An 18138-nucleotide genomic window follows, 5' to 3' on the forward strand; every position below is an offset into this window, starting at 1 on the left:
CCTATATATACATACATATATATACATATAATATAGAATGCAAAAGCGTCAGATAGAGTTCCGTCTGTATAACACTTTCTTGTCATCTCCACTTTTGATCTTCGCCTTATCCACCATGCCTGCTATTGCTGGAAGTTTGCCATTCTTAGACCAGCTAGAAAAGAGTTTGTCTGCGTAATTTAAGCCGACATGGTAAATCTCGTCGAATTTGGCAAAATCCAACGTGGCGTAGTTATCAATAGGAGGTCTCAAGTAAATCACCCCATTGGTCTTTTTCGCAGCCTCTAATGCGTTGACACTTGCTACATAGGCCAATCTCATTTGAATATCCATCATGTTGGGAACATTAGGATGCTTAGAAAATGGGTTCCAACGATTGAATAACACCCAGAATCCAGACAATGTATCACCATAATTCATGGGTGTTCTGTCATCAGCAGAGCCTACATCAACCGCAATGATGTATTTGGCACCTTTCTTCTTCATCTCACTGACAGGCAAGTTATCCAAGTAACCGCCATCCAATAGCATGCAACCTTGAAAGGCAATTGGAGGTAAAAGACCCGCTAACGACATCGATGCTCTAATGAATCTCCACAGATAACCACTTTCATGGATATCCATTGTAGAGTTGGTGATGTTGGTAGTGTTACAAAAATATCTGATCCAGAAATCTTCAATTTCCGTAAACCCAAAGATTTTCCAAATTCCTCTGTTGAACTCGTACCCAGTGATGTATGACGTTACTGGATATGTTAAATCGAATACAGACCTCCACAACGAAGCAACTCTTTTAGAAAACTTTTTTGCTCTACCATAGATTGACACTATGTTGTAGTCTTTGGCATAGAGCCCACCTACAAGGGAACCTATAGAAGTTCCGCCTATCAAATCCACAGGGATGCCATGTCTTTCTAATGCGGTCACTATACCAACATGGGATATTCCACGAGATCCACCGCCACCAAGAACCAATCCAACAGCTTCATTGGAGAGAATTCTAGCCAAACGAAGAAAATCGTTTTTATGTGGTTGCACAGCCTTATATCTATCAGAATGTACAAAACTAGTGTTCAACTTCACAAAGGAAGAAATTGCTTTAAGTCTCACATCTTCAAGAGTAGACTTAATACTGGGATTCGTCTTGCTCCCTATCTTAGACGCCAATTCACTGATAATATTTGGTCTCTTTTTCACAGAATTTTCGTCTTTTTTACGGATGATTTCCATTTCAATATGATGGTGACCTTGGACCCAAATTCGATTCTTCAACCAGATACTTGTGGAGCCAGGCTCAACGTATTTCTCTGGGTGAAGCAAGCACAAATCCGTCCTAGCCATCGTTTTCAAGTTAATTAACAAGCGCTCGTAGTCCCCAATACCAGTGGCTACTACATCGTCCTCTGCATCGGCAAGTAACAAGATACAATCTCCCTGAGAAATACACGTGGAAGTCCAGTTTGACTTCAAGGGCGTATCACAGATATAGACGATGGTTTCATACTCTTCTTCTAAATAGGCAAAGTAACCAGACAATTTCAACTGTGCCAAACGCTCATCAAAGGCATGTCTGCCTAGGTGGGTCAATGTAGAAGCCTGATCCAAAGCAATGACATTCCTGCCAATCGCTTTCAATGCAGAAACCAACTTATCAGCAAACTCTCTGACTGGTAGGCCACTTACTGTAGGCAATATTGTAATTGTTTTGTAGTCATTGGAGATATGAGAGGCTGTGGAAGATGGAATGAGTGTAGAATTGCGAGACGACTGGTCAAGCACATCCTTATAAACAACTTTACTGGCTACAATTCTGGAAACCTTCACCATAATGGAAGGATTCAGCAATGAAAGCATCTCAAAAAGAGTTCTAGGAATTCTGGCTGTCTCTGAATCCCTAACTGCAATCAATGAGTTGGTTCTTCTAGAAGCTGTCAATACCTCAACTTCTCCAATAGATTCACCATGGCCATATTCACCCAACACCTCAAGGTCCTCGTTATTTATGTCACTACTGGGGCTACAATCCATAGAAGTATCAGAAAATCCAAGAATATCATCATCTGAAGTGTTACCTTGATACCTGTCACTCTTGTTTCTGACCACTCTGAATCTGCCACTAAGTACTATATGAAATCCATTGGCTAAATCCCCCTGTGAGCACAAGACGCCTCCAGCAGGAATATGACACCATTCTAAGGCGTAGTCAATGGTTAGAATCTGTGGTGATAACAACTTCTTCAACTTGGTAGCAACTGGCAATTGCAAGAAATAGTACCTATCCATTAGCTTGGAGTAGTCTGACTTGGATATATGTGCAACGATAACTCCTCTTTTCTTAGAAGTTCTTATTGTCACTAGCGATCTAAAGCCTACAACAGAGGATAAATAGCCAGCTACACCTCCACTCTTCACTGAATAGAGCTTTTTCAAATTGTCTTCACGGTTTGAACTGGGTTCACCATGGTTACTTGGACGATACAACACATCCAATGAGCCATCAATGACATAATACAAGCCGGAATTAAACGATCCCTGTTCTACGATAGTCGTATTTGGACCATATGATTTGATTTCCAAACATTTGGCGAAGTCACTCTTGACGTTGGCAAAGTTGAACTCTGTTGGAGAAGAGTTTCGGTTTGCTTGATGTTGTCTACTTAATGTGGAGATGTTGATCCCACTGACAGAGTCACCCATGTGATGGTTGTGCAATTGGTTTTGGTTAATGGTATTGTAAAATTTGATGGGTGTGGAGCTTCTACTGATTGAAGTGGCTGTGGAAGAGAATCCATTATACGAATCAAACCTTACCCGTGCTGCATTGGTATCGAATTTGTCATCGGCGCTCATAAGGTTGGACAAGCCTACAATTGAAGAAGAAACAGAAGACCTTCCTGAATTGAAACTGGAAAGATTCCTCATCGCTGTGCTCTTCTCGCTAATACCCAAAATTTTGAAGATGCTCTCGACAACAGCTATTCTGAGCGACGTTTCTTCCGTTTCTTCACGGTCGTCAGAGAATGATCTGTCACGAATATTCTCAAATTTTAGGTTTGAACTGGCTCTCTTTAAGTTGGAAGTTGGTGATGAAAGTGATGATAATGTCTTTGAACTTGGGAATGCAGACCTAACTAAAGGATCGTCTGCAGAAAGAGGATGGCTGTGTGTTTGGTAATAGTCTGATCTTCTAGACAATGGCACAGACGACAACAAGTCTCCTGGGTGAGTCGATTTCAACCGGGAATCTAGAAGAACATACCTCGAAGACTTAGCGTCGCATAAAGTAGTCTTCTGTTTGTTGAGATTTACAGACAGTGCTCTTTGGAAGTCTGACTTTCTGGAAAGGCTTGCTTCATTAATTCCGTTGGCACCATATATCTTATCAAGAAGACCATCAAATAAGTATCCTGGCAAGTTAGCACCCCTGACACTACTAGTAGTGTTCAATTTTACCTCACTCTCCATGATCTCTTTGGTTAGACCCAAATAGTCGTGAATAGTGTTGAATGTAACCTTGTACAATCTGGCTAGAACCATGGTGACGATGTGAGAGGTGGCTTTCGGATACTTGGATTGTACCCTCTGAAAAGCCAGATACGGTATGATTGCAATGGTGGCACCTGAATGGTGAACATGATGAAGATGATGGCCGGTGTGTTCTTTGTGCGGCCGACTTTTGGGTCTGGCAACTATTTCTGGATAGAGCTGCTTCGTTTTAGAAGGCCTGATGATGGGAGAAGGAGGCACTGAATCATCTTTCGCGCCGGCATGAATTCCTTGAAATGGAAGAGAGATGGGTGAGATCTCTGGAATCTTGGAGATGTTGTCATCGTCAGAAATATTAAATGAATGAAGCATATCTGAAGTTGAATCTTCACTATCTACCGGTTTCAACAAGTCTAGAACACTTACCAAAGAACTCAAGGGAGCACCACTTTTGACTTCATTTAGTAACTGGTAGCGTTGATTTCCGATTATTAGCACATCGTCCTTTTCGTAGTTGAGCTCGTTGTCGTCGTCCGGATCAAAGCCGCCGCTTACATTGGAGTTCTCGGTGATTCTAGTATAAACCTGCATTACTCCTTCTACAACGATGGAGAATCCAAGCTTTTCATCAAGGTAGAGGATCTCGTCATGTGACAACTTTTGGGTTGTCATATTTTTGGTTAATTCGTGGAAGACCGACTTTTCCAAGTAGCCAAAAACTTTGATGGCAGAGAGGAACTCGTCCAAATAGTTTGTCGTTCTACGGTGGCCCTTCTTCTGGTCTACATAGTCTAGGCTCTGGTTCTTCAAGTTGATGTTGGATGCTGATGGGTTGACTTTGCCTTTTGTTTTCCGGTCACTCGTGTCTTTGGAATAACCAGTGAGATATTTGTATCTTACCACAAGAAAACAGACAGTAATGATAGCCAGGAGTGCGACAAGAATCGACAGAAGGTTCAATGTAATCTCGAAGTTGATTGAAAGCGCATTCATGATCTTGCTGGGAATATAAAGCAATATAATATTCATGATCTTGAAAACTACCATCAGCCATAACCACCAGAATGCGTACCAGATGGACTTTAAAAACAGAGACGTTGCTGGCGGAGCAGATGGAGGAGCCAAAGAAGACGGTAGAATCAGCGACAAAGTCGTATCCACAGCGAACGCTATAGAGTTAAGAGCTTCTGTGGAGTCCTTCATAGCAAATACAATTGGATGTCAATGAAATAGAAAATGTACTAAATGACTGCTTAATCAAATCTCAAATCTCAAATCTCAAATCTCGAAATCTCGAAATCTCGAATTAGTAGAAGTAACGTTAGATCCCGATCCTGAGTGAAGGGAATCGATGTGTATCGAAATACGATCTCAAAACAATATAAATAATAGATTGCGGTTTTAAATAAAAGAAAATGGAACTCACAATTACAGGAAAGAAAAGAAAAGAAAGGTATATGGGGTAAATCTCAATCGCTCAAACTGGCCCTATACTCGCACGGGGTCCTGCACGTGATGTTGCAACCAAATCTTATCAAAATGGCTGCAACTCAGGGTCCATTGGAATGGTGGGGTTTGGTATGAAGTATGTTACGAAGTATGCAATGATGTGTGTTTGATTTCTAATTAACTGTGCCGAGTTGAATTTCTTGCATTACCTGAATTTAACAGTGAGATACAATCTCTCGAAAGAAGCTATACCCGTACAATTTTTTGCCCTTTCTTACTATACTACCATATGACATTTTCATAAACGTCTTGCTGCTTACAATATATCTAAAATCATATACTATAAAATTTACATTTTCTGGTACTTTCACACTACACATTAGCTAGAATGTCAACGGAAAGGCAACAAATATCCATAAATATAACAAAAACAATAAATATCAAACCACTACTGGTTTGGATCGTATGGGAGACAGCCGAAACGATGCAATATCCTTTCTATTCCGTCCATGCCCAACACCAACAGGTTGAATTCGGGGCCGTAACTCAATCTTACGTAGTTATACCAGATAACATCTTCCAAGCGTGACAAGTTCTGTGGATTGATCAAGAAGAAAAATCCAGGAACAACAATTACCTTCTCATGAAGACATTCGTGGAAAAATCCAAGACAGTTACTCAACTTCCCTGGAAGATGAGACAAATTCAACCACAAATAGAAGGTGGAGTTGGGGATATTCTTTTCAGTGAACGTGAATCCCATCTTTGAAAGTCTGCCAATAATGTAGTCACGTTTCATCTTGAAGTGGATTTGAAGTGCCTTCATTTCGGCTCTCACCTTCAATGGTTCCAAGAAATCAACAGCAGTGAATTGGAATGGGGCATTGGATCCTCCATCCAAGAACGAACCAGCACTACTCAAGGCACTGATGTACTCCTCCGGTCCCAATATCCAACAGATTCTCCATCCTGGCAATCTGAATGCCTTGGTCAACCCATTGAGAATGAGCACTGGGTCCTGGTTGATATCGTCCACGAACTGGGCTGAAGAAATTGATGATCCAGTGCAACCATCGTCGTAGTAGTAGTGCGAGTAGAATTCATCCATGATAAGTAAACATTTCTCACGACACAAATCGTGCAATTGCTTCAAGTGTAGTGGCGTCATACACCTTCCTGTAGGGTTTCTTGGGTTGGAAGTCAATAAAGCACTGACACCACGTGTCAATTCGTTCTTGATCATTTCCAAGTGCATTTCGTAGTTGTCTGCTTCATCCAATGGCACCGGTATAGGGGAGAAGTTCTTGAACAACGACAACATTTCAGCATATGCAGTATAGTCTGGCAAGAAGAAACTCAAGTAACAATCACTGATGATGGATGCAATTCTCGTAAGTCCGGCCCTTCCTCCAGGCACAATACAAACGTTCTTGTATGTGTATTTGCTGAGTTTGTTCTGACGATACGTTTCGTTATAGTAGTTGGCAACAGCTTCTCTCAATTTCTTGATGCCAGCAGTAGGAGCATATTCCTTAGAATAATCCGGCACTGGAATCGTTTTCGGTCTAATGAACGAGCCTGGAACGGTATCTCCGTGTTCTGGCGCACCTTGGCCCAAGTTGGCCCAATCAGTTTGGTTTTCGGCATCGAATCCATATTCAGTGGCTCTTTCGGTTACCCATAAGACACCGGTAGAAGACTGCTTAGTATTCATGGCAGGCTTTACAATATCTTCGTTGAATTTGGGTCTTGGAACTGGAATTGGAGAAGATTCACGACCATTTTCAGAGTGGGAAAGCTTGGAAAGAAGAGCATTTCTCAACTGGGGATTGTTCCGTTGAAACACGGCATGCTGAGAAGGGGTTCTCGGAGTTGGATTTCCTGTGTTGATCCAGGAAGAATTGAAGTGATTTTCCCGGTTTGGCTGAGGTGACGAAACCAGCGAATGTCCTGAAGGATTCTGCAGCTGAATGGCTTCGAAGAGTGAAGAGGCTGACCTTTTCAAGGCTGGGGGAAGGGTCGACTCCAATCTTTCAAACTCAAGAAGAGATTCGGCATCATCGGAGTCGTTGGAATATGGAGCTTGAGACATTTCTGGTCAATTTTTATTAGAACGGATACGAAAACCTTGCAATTGTCCAAGATTATTTAGCTAAACCATTGACCTTTATATCATTTTGTGAAATGACTCAAGGCTGAAAATTTCTGGGGTGAACGGATGTCTGCTTCTAGGTGCTGCATATGGCGCAAAGAACGGCTGCATTAGATTTATTATTGGGGTTAGTGTGCATAAACTGTGAACTCAAAAAAGTATGAACCATGATTAATTAGAAATTAAATCTACTTAGCTTAACTAACTCATTACGTTGAAGTTGCTTTGCAAGCAAACCCAACCCTTAGAAGGTAATTTTAGAAGCAAAAAGAAAGAAAAATAACAAGATTTCGCATTTGTGTGCCATTACAGCACCATTTATCGAGTCAAATCTATTTTAAGAGCTTTAATCATAATTATGAATGAAATCATCAACTATACGCAGTTAAGAGCTTCAATTTGGTCGAAAGAATTTTAACTACTTTTAGGTTAGCTGCAATTCATCTTACTTCCAAATTGCAGTCGATTTAACTAATGAAAAGGTCTATTGAACGTCATTAAATGTTTGGGCAAGACTAGAATGTATTATTCTTGTTTCAGACATCAACATCCGATTGGTCTATTTCTCTCTACAGCACTTGGTAAAGACAGTTTAGTATTCATTTTCATGTCCTGATTCTTAACTATGGGCTGAGCAAAACATCTACTTCTAGCTTGAAGCACTTATTTGAACATTTTAAATTGAGCTGGATGGTAAAGCTAAAGTTCAAAAGGTATGGTGGAATCATAAGATTACCACACTCTTGCACAAATTATGAATTAGAGAGGTTTTTGTTAAATCAGCGCTACCTTCCTACCGAACATCGTGTTTTGCTAGGCAAGGAAGTTTTGAAGGTACTCATTTCGGCCGAGCCGTGCTCCGCCGTCATTTTGGGTGGACTGAAATCAGTAAATGGTCTGACCGTAGGGACCCACCAAATTTACTCTATCTTAATGATAGGATTTTCCTTTACATCTCCCGCAGCGGAGAGAAGCAAGGTCCATCCCAATTAGGATAGAGCCCCGAAAGCCGCTATATAGCCTACAGTACTATAATTTTCGTGGAAACCTACAACCCGACCACAACTATTTTGGATCAACAATCATTCAGGCTTGGATAACCAGCAAAGCAGAAACAGACCTCTAAAGCAGATTCCCAAGTTCAAGTACATATAGACCAGATTGCGACAATCAAATAGAACCTTAGTACGCTAGCGTGAAGTGAATGTCAATTGACAAACTTTGGTCTATCCTAGCCACAGCTCATTTCCAACATGGATCCTCATCCAAGGCTGACAATCCCTCATGAACATCTGAAGAATAGACGTGCCTTCTCTATTCGAAATACTCATCCACTTTGAGTATCCAGCTACCTCCAGGTGTTATTAGTGGTCCAGTTTCTTTGAAAGTATACAGAACTGTGAAAGACAGAAGGCGAGCCACACGACCAGGTTAGCGCCAGAAGAACATCTTGTTGTCTCTGACTTTCCTCTGGTCGATGGAGTTCCTCCTGAATTAATTAATCTGTGGGCACTGCTTCCAAGAGTGACAGTCCACTAGTTATAACCATCATTGATACTAAGCGCTATTTGTGGAACGATTCTTTGTCCACAATAGTTTAGTTTTCAGATGAATTTGGGAGACTTGACCGGCAAACACTGCTGTATGGGGATAGGCTTGACAATGAATGGATATACTTGGGGGCTCTGAGGGTATTAATTAAGGATGATTTCCAGCCTTACCTAGGTCGGTCTCGATTCTATAAGGCAATTTTAGGAATAATTTCCTATCTGAAGGAAAATCTGCTTTAGGATGTATAGAATTGGAAGTTCCAATAGCCATTAATAGTCGTGGTAGTCTGATTCTGCTGTCTATGAACGATACTTAGTATGGACGATTTGAATCTAGATAAAATGACTTGGAGAAGAAGAAAACATTTTAAAAAGTTACCATTTTAATTAGCGCCACGAAGAATAAATGGCTGCGAAAATTTTACACACGGAGCGTTGATAGACGCACAATGGAAGCCATAGAGATAGAAAATCCATGCAATCTATCGAACTACAGGTTTGCAGGACTTTCATCTATACTTAGATCTGAATTTGGTTCTTACCTTACACTAAAGCATATCTTGATATACGTACATATCCAATTATGAAGAAATCTAAAACGTGTCAATTTGTAGCATAACGTGCTGTAATTCCACAAGAACATATATCTGATTCTTATGCACATAATATTATAATCAGTTATGAGTTGCTTCTGTGATACAGCTGATCGGAAACTCAGTGATACAGATGTGAACTTCTTGACTTGACTTTTCTTCATATAGTTTCTTCTTCAGAATCTGGAAGAGCGGACAGAATGAATTTCATCAAAATAAGTCTTGCATAACTTGGTACCTATGTATTTGAATTAAACACTACAGCGAAGTGTGATTTAATACTATTTGATCCCTGAACCAAGATGTAGTTTTGTCTTGCGATTTAGCATGAGTGTTTTCTTAACGGAGTTCTGCCTTAGGGTATGTTGGATGTGAACGTGAATTGTCTGATGTTGGAATCCATGGGACACCTAATATGGTCAACATGACAAAATAGACAAAAGTTCTGGTTACTGAAAGCTGAAATTGACTAATCAAATTGTTGATCAACCAAGAACTGCTTAATAAGTTTATATTAGATGTTAGGTATTTCTCAAAGTTTGGGTGCAAAATTGGTTCCAAATGAAATTTATACACAGGAATGAGTTTACAAATACAGATTTAGAATCGAAGTCTTCTATTACATACTTTGTTCATATGCTATATACAAATACATTGGCATTAGGACCAAAGAGAAAATCACGTACAACACTACCGGAACAATCAGGTAAAATGACATGTATATACACTTCATCTATTCAAACATGCCAATCACAAAAAGTGTTACAGTTTCAAGTGACTTCAAAAAAACCCACCCAAGAACGTCCAGCTACTTGTGAAAAAGCACGGCGGATTTGTGAATACTCAATGTAACTATGGTTCATTATGGATAAGCGACAATAGCTTTCCGTAAAAAGACTAGTCATGTGGTTAGCTAGCAAGTTTCTCAAGCAATGACATAAGAACAAGAGGAATATGCTAGCATGAAATGAAATTGTACTACAATTCAGAGTATGCAAACATTTACCATCAGACTTGCACTTAACCGAGACAGTGCCATTCAGGGTGCTGGCTATGCTGGCTATCCCCACAATTCAACCTGCCACAGACGCGCTACCATGCGATTTTTAGCAGCCGCAACTTCTTCGATGACAATTTGGACAAAACCTAACGGCATTTTTGATGCACGTGACGAGTACAAAGTTTGATGTACCATGGAACCATGTGGAAAGAGGAGACATTAGAAGAAGGGGAGATTGGGAGATTGGGAAGTCATTGAAGAGTATTAGAGAGGAGGTGGATTTCATGGAGGCAATGAAAAAAATTGGTAATATCGGCGGAGTTCGGAACCGAGAAGAGAAACATCTGAGAAAGAGATCCGAAATGAAAAGGATGCGATAAGGGTACGAGATAAGAGTTCCAGATCTTGATTGTAAGGAAGCCGAGTGGGTGGATAAGAGTTGAGAGTCTCGAGGTAAGATCCAAGAAAGTAAATAATGTTACAGAGAAGCAACAGGTGAAACGGTGAAGTTTGAAAATCAGGTCCGACTTTCGGAGAGGCATTGTGGAGCCGAGCGCACAAAAGCAGCGGGACAGGTCTGAGCGGTGGTGGCTCGGGGAACACTCTGAGCTGAGTGCCGTAGGTGTCGCTTAACATTTCTGTATGATATTGATTTTTTATTTGTTCTGTGATTTTTATATGTTGAGAGTCATTTCAAGTGTTTTGTTTCTGAACATTAGTGCTTTGTATGTAATTTCTCTGGTGATTCTACAGATTCACAGCGGCTATTATACTTTTTCGCTTGAGAATAAATGAAAAATATTGGTGCATTAATAGAAAAAGAATAAATCCGAGCGCGAAAAAAAGGCATTTTGACTTTGGAGAATGGCTGCGACGAAAATGGCAAGAGGAGCAGAGTGGATATATAGAGCTGTGTTCGTCTTGTTTGAAATTTTCTGATATTCTAACGTCTACTTATTATACGATCATATCATATTTCTACTATACTAATCAACATACATCTCTTACATCTTTGTTTCATATATGTTACACCATTTGTACTGTACCATACATTAGCCTCATTATTGGATCATATACAAAAACTCCTATACAAGCTTTCCCCATACCTGCACACCATTTAAATGATCACGGATCTCTACCCAGACAATGCCTGCTACCACCGTTCTTCCATCACTGAAATCAACCCCAAACACCAACCCACTCCCACCAGCATCCCCAGCCATACCGATAGCCCCAGTGCCAGTCTCAACCAGTCTTCTCTCTTAATGGGTCAACACTATCTGCATCCCCAGCTGTCGTCCCACTCGCATCTCAGCCATGACTCGTATCTTGCCAACCTGCCCAAGATCAAGAAACGAAGAGCGTCCTACTTCCCATCGTCAGAGTTTGTACCCGAGAATAATGCCTCGCTAGCTATCCCTGACGACTCGGCTGAGTTCACCACCTTGGTGCCCATCACATCTCCCCCAGACGATCGTTCCGGAGTGCACCAATACCCATCCCAGTTTTTCCTTTCTCCCATAACCAGTAACGACTCCACAGTGTCGGAAAACGAAGACAACATCGTAGTAGACGATAGCCAGATCGATGTTGATGTTGAAGTCACTAGTGAGCACAACCAGGAACCGCTTTCGCCGGCCCTGTCCATAGACTCAGACATAACAGACGTCCAGAACTACTCTCAGAAGTCGTTTGTAAACGAGCTGTTTTCGCCGCTTTTGTCGCTTCCACTCGAAATTCTTTACCGTATCATCGAGATCGTTTACTATGACAATCATTCGTACAACTCCATCAACCTGAATCTCGAGACATTCTCACAAACCGTGCCTCTTTTGCTGAAGAAGTTCCACCAGCTCTCTTTGTGCTTTCTCTACAAGTACGCCATCTTCAACAGACCCCACTCTTTCGACAAGTTCTTACATAATCTCAAGAAGAGTCCCCAGATCGGCATGTATGTAGAGTTTATGGACTTCCAGCAGTTTACATCCATCGGCTTGGGCCGTACGGGGAGAATGAACCAGGAAATACAGATGGTCACTTCTAGAACCATCTCCAAAGCCCTCAGTTTAACACCTAATCTCATGGAATTCCTAGCCAGCGAAAATATCCAGGACGACATGGACGTCGAGGTCTTGAACCATCTCTTCAACAGACTCGGCAAAATCAGAGCGCTCGACTTCTGCGGAGCTAGTAGTGAAAACTTTGTGAAAGCATTCCAGGAGCTTGTCATCTACGAGGAAGACGATGCAGAAGACGACGAAATTCCAGAACAGGACAGAATGATTATCGACGACAACTCAACTATCTGTTCCGTCTCTATAAAGCCAGCAAGAAACTTGTCGAACCTCACCAAAGTGTCTTTCCACGATTGCTCTAACTTAACTCCAGACATTTTCAGCAAAGTGTTGCCGCATTTGATCAACTTGAAGAGACTCGACCTCAACCATACGTCAATAACATCGACGATTTTGCTCAACTACATGCCTACTTCTATCCGTCTTACCCATTTATCGTTGGCCAGATGCTCCAAGTTGACCACCAGGGATCTCATCAAGTTCATAACCGTACATCCAGCTGTTCTGCACAACTCGCTCCAATGGCTCAATCTCCAGATAGATTCAAACGTAGTCAGTCCACTAACAGACGTCTACTTGTTATATACTCTTAAGCATTTGAACGCACCAGACCTCCGTTACGTTAATTTAGGAGGAATGCCTGTTGGCTCTAAGCACCTCCCCATCATCAAGCATAGATTCCCCAACCTCGAAAGTCTCGCTATCAGCCACTCCTCCGTAAACCTCACCGATATCCAGGAGTACATGAAGGACAACACACAGGTTAAGTTCTTGGACTTAACGGGAATCAAACAGTTGACACGTTTCAACCTCCTCCACATATTGAAGTCCAATTTCAATTCATCACTTCGTGGCATAGAGTTCGACTACAAGATTTTGTACGATTTGACCAGCAAAGGGGAGTTCATTAAAGTCACCCCCGTCCAGACCTCTTTCATTGAATCTATCCAAACTCCACAGGTATGGAAGTTCTACGACAACGAAGGGAGGAGATCATGGATCTATAAGTTGGCCGAAACCGACTCCGAGTACCGGTCTATCATGAACGGCAGAAAACCGTCGGTTTCGGCCCAGTCGAACTTGGTCTACTACGACTTGGAAACGGGAAGCAAGATTTCTACTGTAGTCAAGAAACCAGATTTCTTGAAGTTTGCTTCGCGGAAAATCAACTGTTCCATCGGCTACTATAACTTGAACAAGTACAAGTCCAAAAACCACCACGAAGACGTCTGGCCCGTAGAGTTCAGCCAGAGAGGCATCTACAACTACTACTCTCTTAACCTAAAGTAGAACAGCATTACTACATAACATATCATGATATCATAATATCAAAATATAAAGCAAAGATATCCCATATTCGGGGATATTTCATTGATCCATTCGAACCAATATATCAATATATATATACTTTATGAGCCTATAATGTCAAAGCACAGCCTACACTATATCCAAAACAGTTCTCATTGCATTTTATGAACAACATATAGTACATTTTCTGCTTTTTGTCTTCATATATTCATATCTTTAGCTCCGATTTGTAAATATAGCCGGTAATGTCACAGTCGTCCAGTCTGTAGAATTTCTCCAAATTGCGACCTCATTTCTGTATGCAGTAGTTCCGAGGAAAGAACAAAATGCCATTTCCGTGGAATGCCCCACATTGGAAACTTCATATTTAAGAAAGCGTATTTCCAGCACTAAATATCCAGCACATTTTAGTTCCGATACCTCCTGATCAGCCAGAAGTCTCCTGATTCTACGTATATTGTCCTAATGTCTGCCCCCGAACTATCCCCTGTTAGACATCCTATCGATGTTCGCAGCTTAACCTCCTATTTGCACTCCCTTACCCCAGAATCCAAGGGTACCACCTTAGGAGTCAATGTCCCCGACTTCCTGAAGTACAAAAAGCTCGATATTCAGCAGTTTAAGTTCGGCCAGTCCAACCCAACGTATCTCCTCACTGATGTCGACACCGGGAGGCAGTTTGTGTTGAGAAAGAAGCCTCTGCCCAATGCTAAGCTTGTATCCAAGTCTGCACATGCAGTCGAGAGAGAGTTTTTCATGTTGAGAAGCATTGGGCTTTTGAACCGTGATCCAGAGTCCAAGGGCAACGTGCCTGTTCCCGAAGTCTATTTGTTGTGTGAAGATGAGTCCATTATTGGCTATGTGTTTTATCTCATGGAGTATATCAACGGGATCCAAATCAAGAATCCAGAAATGATCGGAGTTTCTCCAGAAGACAAGAAGTTATATTGGAAGTCGATTGTCGAAACTATCAGTGCCATCCACTTACTTGATACCACGAAGTTGATCGCCGAGTTGCCTCCTAGTCACTATCCACAATTCCAGAATTTAGACAAGTTGAAGAAATCAACTTACTTCCAGCGTCAGGTTAGAACCTTAAGTGGAATTGCAAACTTGCAAAACAAGGTAGTCGATCCTATTCCAAGCTTCCAAGAGAACTGTGAATGGCTCCTAAGAAGAGCTCCCAAGGATCCCGCCAAGTTGACGTTGATCCACGGAGACTTGAAGATTGACAATGTTCTTTTCGATCCAAAGAAGAAGGTCGTCATCGGAGTCTTGGATTGGGAATTGTGCACCATTGGACATCCTCTTTTCGATTTAGCCAACTTCTTGCAACCGTTCCAATTACCAAACCAATTGAATAAGAAGATGTCCGGTTCAGATACCACAATTGGATCTGAAAATCAAGACTCCATAGACTTTATTTACAAGGTTCTTGGTGACTACTCTAAGAAAGTTACCTGGGACCCACAAGATCCATCCAATAACCCAATAGATCACTGGCTCTTGGGTTACGTATTCGGATTGTTGCGTTTGTGTGTTATCACTCAAGGAATTGCCATGAGATCAAAGCAAGGAAATGCTAGTTCAGGTAATGCTGCAGCATACGGTAGCTTCTATCCATTCTTGGCAGATCTTGCTATCAAAGGTATTGAAGAATACGAAGCCAGAAGAAGATCCAGCAAATTCTGAACAGACATATAGATTACTGTTAGTTAACGTTAGCAACTTAGAATGTATTTATTGAAAATTCAGGGGCCCGGCCCTATACTAGAAAAAAATCTCTCAATATACTTTTCAATAGGGAACTGGCGTACAGTAGAAATAAGAGATTCTTCTATTATGGAACAGCTGAATCTCTTACGGTCTAGTTTCTAGTACTTCATGCTTCCTACAGAATCGGTATAGATTTGTAGAAATTCACGTGACTGGATATGCTCTGCGGAACCGGCCCTACCTTAAAATATAGTCAATCTCAAAATACTTGCTTCGTAAAAGCCATTTCTTCACGTGACACATTTATTACTCATAGCTGAAAAATTTCAATCGCACCATTCTTAACTAAAAAGTTCAATTAAGTAGATTCTTTTTCAAAGTAGTTTTTCAAGTACCTTCAACAACACCGTTAGCATGTCCTCATTTGGTACCTTATTCCGTGTAACAACCTATGGGGAGTCGCACTGCAAATCAGTCGGCTGTATAGTGGATGGAGTCCCACCCAATTTGGAATTGACAGAAGATGATATCCAACCCCAATTAACCAGAAGAAGACCAGGACAGTCGAAATTGTCGACTCCAAGAAATGAAAAGGACCGCGTAGAAATCCAGAGTGGTACCGAAAATGGTTTAACCTTGGGTTCACCTATTGCCATGATTGTGAAAAATGAGGATCACAGACCTCACGACTACTCCGAGACAGACCTTTACCCAAGACCATCGCATGCTGATTGGACATACATACAGAAATACGGTACCAAGTCTTCCAGTGGAGGAGGTAGATCCTCGGCAAGAGAAACAATCGGTAGAGTTGCTGCTGGAGCCATTGCTGAAAAGCTCTTGTCCAAGGCTAATGGTGTTGAAATCGTAGCCTTCGTTTCGTCCATTGGCCCGGTTTCCATGGCCAGAGACGCCTCTGATCCCAAATTCCACGAATTGTTAAACACTGTAACCAGAGAACAAATCGATGCTACTGGTCCTATCAGGTGCCCAGATGAAACTGTAAGAGAAGACATGGTCAAGGTCATTGAAAAGTACCGTGACGCACAAGACTCGATTGGTGGGGTTGTCACTTGTGTAGTGAGGAACTGTCCCATCGGATTGGGAGAGCCATGTTTTGATAAGTTGGAAGCTAAGTTGGCACATGCCATGTTGTCGTTGCCAGCTACCAAGGGGTTCGAATTTGGCTCGGGTTTCTTGGGTACACAAATTCCAGGTTCTAAGCACAATGATCCATTTTACTACGACGAATTGCACAAAAGATTGAGAACCACCACCAACTTCTCTGGTGGTATCCAGGGTGGTATCTCCAATGGTGAAAATATTTACTTTTCCGTTGCCTTCAAGTCGGCTGCTACCATTTCCCAGGAACAGCCTACTGCCACCTACGATGGAAAAGATGGTGTCTTGGCTGCTAGAGGTAGACATGACCCAAGCGTAACACCAAGAGCTGTTCCTATTGTGGAGTCCATGACTGCTTTGGTGTTGGCTGACCAGCTTCTTATTCAAAAGGCTAGAGAATCTGGTGCTGCCATCGTCGGCAATTAAGTACATAAGCATGTAAAATAAGCGTAAATAATCTACATAATAATGAAAAATGTACTTTTAAATTGCACGAAAAGTTCGGAAAACGAACAAATTGAGAATTTTATCAAAATGTTTGACTGCTATATGACAAGAGAACTGAAGGTAAATTGCCTCTATTTAGTGTTTGGGTACTGAATGTACCGATATGTTCCTCTTTTGAATCCAGATGATTTTCAACGTGAATGATGCGAATCAAAACTCGGAGGGTTACAAGATGGGAGTAATTAGTGGCCTCTAGAATCACCTATTACCCTTTTCCAATATACTCAACCTCTTTGCAAATGTCAATACATGGAGACGAATTTGTTGATAGATTATCTTCAACAGCGGAAGATAAAATTGAAATAGAATCATCCAGAAGCACTTGACTTGGAGAAATAGGATCATTATTAATACAAGTGTCTTTGAGATTATCACCAGTTGTTTCCAATTCAGTATAAAGAGCATTTTCATCATCTTTTATGCTGTTTTCAGTAATGTCCCAGAAGATGGTTTCGCTCTTGAGGTAGTAGGAGAATTTGTGAACTCTTTCAACGACTATGATTTCACTAGCTGTTTGAGGAACTACCTTGTATCCCTCGGAGCTCAAATTAGAGCTTAATATGAGTCCGTTACTATCGGTCACCATTTGCTTCTGTGTTGTTACAGCTTTCATGGAATTAGTCGACTTCTTGAATTGTAGTAAAGCAATACAAAACTTCACGAGCCACTTTCTCAAGGTACTTTTTTTGCTACGGCGAACTGTCATTATTCTAACTGATGTGGAAGTGGTAGTAGAGCAGATGAAACTGGGCATTTTCAGGCGACTTGGTTGTAGTGGTTGGAATTTGGCTTGGTTTGTTAAGCCGAAGTGGAAGTTTACAAAAGCGCTTAATATTTTGCACCCAAAAAAGTTTTCGCAGCAATAAAGATATGAGACACTTTTGTACAAAAACAAGTAAGTAAAGCTGCGAGGAGGAGGGATTGTTGTAACAAGAAGACTACTGAGTCCAGGACAGGAAAAGTATATACAGAAAGGTAATACTTTATCGTACACCGAAGGTGGCAGGTCTACTGTAGCAGAATACTGGAGACGTATAAGAAGCAAGCTCAATAAGATAAGCAAATTCCCAAAAAAAAGGATCTTTTTTTAAAAAAAAAACATAGGCAACATAACTAACATCACATTTTCCTAATATAGTTCATTATTTCTCAAGTGTCATGTCTTAAGCTACACTTGGAC

The 18138-nt window shown here is 41.2% G+C and overlaps 6 protein-coding genes across 6 annotated transcripts; 3 read left to right on the plus strand and 3 right to left on the minus strand. All coding sequences in view use genetic code 12, as the record gives it.

Moving 5' to 3' along the window:
• Positions 1 to 48: 48 nt before the first annotated feature.
• On the minus strand, positions 49 to 4689 carry PICST_33358 (predicted protein; the record flags this gene model as incomplete). Its single annotated transcript, XM_001386243.1, has 1 exon — positions 49 to 4689. The coding sequence occupies one exon, from the start codon at positions 4687 to 4689 to the stop codon at positions 49 to 51; it is 4641 nt and encodes a 1546-aa protein (XP_001386280.2).
• A 694-nt stretch (positions 4690 to 5383) lies between these two features.
• Positions 5384 to 7027, minus strand: PICST_63214 (predicted protein; the record flags this gene model as incomplete). The annotated part of the gene is given in 3 exon segments (XM_001386244.1): positions 5384 to 6752; positions 6780 to 6859; positions 6875 to 7027. 3 exon segments carry the CDS (start codon positions 7025 to 7027, stop codon positions 5384 to 5386), a joined length of 1602 nt encoding a protein of 533 aa, XP_001386281.2.
• Positions 7028 to 11672: 4645 nt separating this feature from the next.
• Positions 11673 to 13595, plus strand: FBX2 (F-box/LRR-repeat protein; the record flags this gene model as incomplete). Its single annotated transcript, XM_001386058.1, has 2 exons — positions 11673 to 12455; positions 12555 to 13595. Coding segments are annotated over 2 exons (1824 nt in total), but the record flags the coding sequence as incomplete, so codon positions are not given.
• Positions 13596 to 14078: 483 nt separating this feature from the next.
• On the plus strand, positions 14079 to 15305 carry PICST_33361 (protein serine/threonine kinase activity; the record flags this gene model as incomplete). Its single annotated transcript, XM_001386059.1, has 1 exon — positions 14079 to 15305. The coding sequence occupies one exon, from the start codon at positions 14079 to 14081 to the stop codon at positions 15303 to 15305; it is 1227 nt and encodes a 408-aa protein (XP_001386096.2).
• A 435-nt stretch (positions 15306 to 15740) lies between these two features.
• On the plus strand, positions 15741 to 16936 carry AROC (Chorismate synthase). Its single transcript, XM_001386060.1, has one exon. The coding sequence runs from the start codon at positions 15744 to 15746 to the stop codon at positions 16875 to 16877; it is 1134 nt and encodes a 377-aa protein (XP_001386097.1). The 5' UTR covers positions 15741 to 15743; the 3' UTR covers positions 16878 to 16936.
• Positions 16937 to 17163: 227 nt separating this feature from the next.
• PICST_33363 (predicted protein) lies at positions 17164 to 17712 on the minus strand (the record flags this gene model as incomplete). Its single annotated transcript, XM_001386245.1, has 1 exon — positions 17164 to 17712. The coding sequence occupies one exon, from the start codon at positions 17710 to 17712 to the stop codon at positions 17164 to 17166; it is 549 nt and encodes a 182-aa protein (XP_001386282.2).
• Between the last annotated feature and the right edge of the window lie 426 nt (positions 17713 to 18138).

The sequence above is a fragment of the Scheffersomyces stipitis genome, chromosome 7 (assembly GCF_000209165.1).
Source record: "Scheffersomyces stipitis CBS 6054 chromosome 7, complete sequence".
NCBI lineage: Eukaryota > Fungi > Ascomycota > Pichiomycetes > Serinales > Debaryomycetaceae > Scheffersomyces > Scheffersomyces stipitis.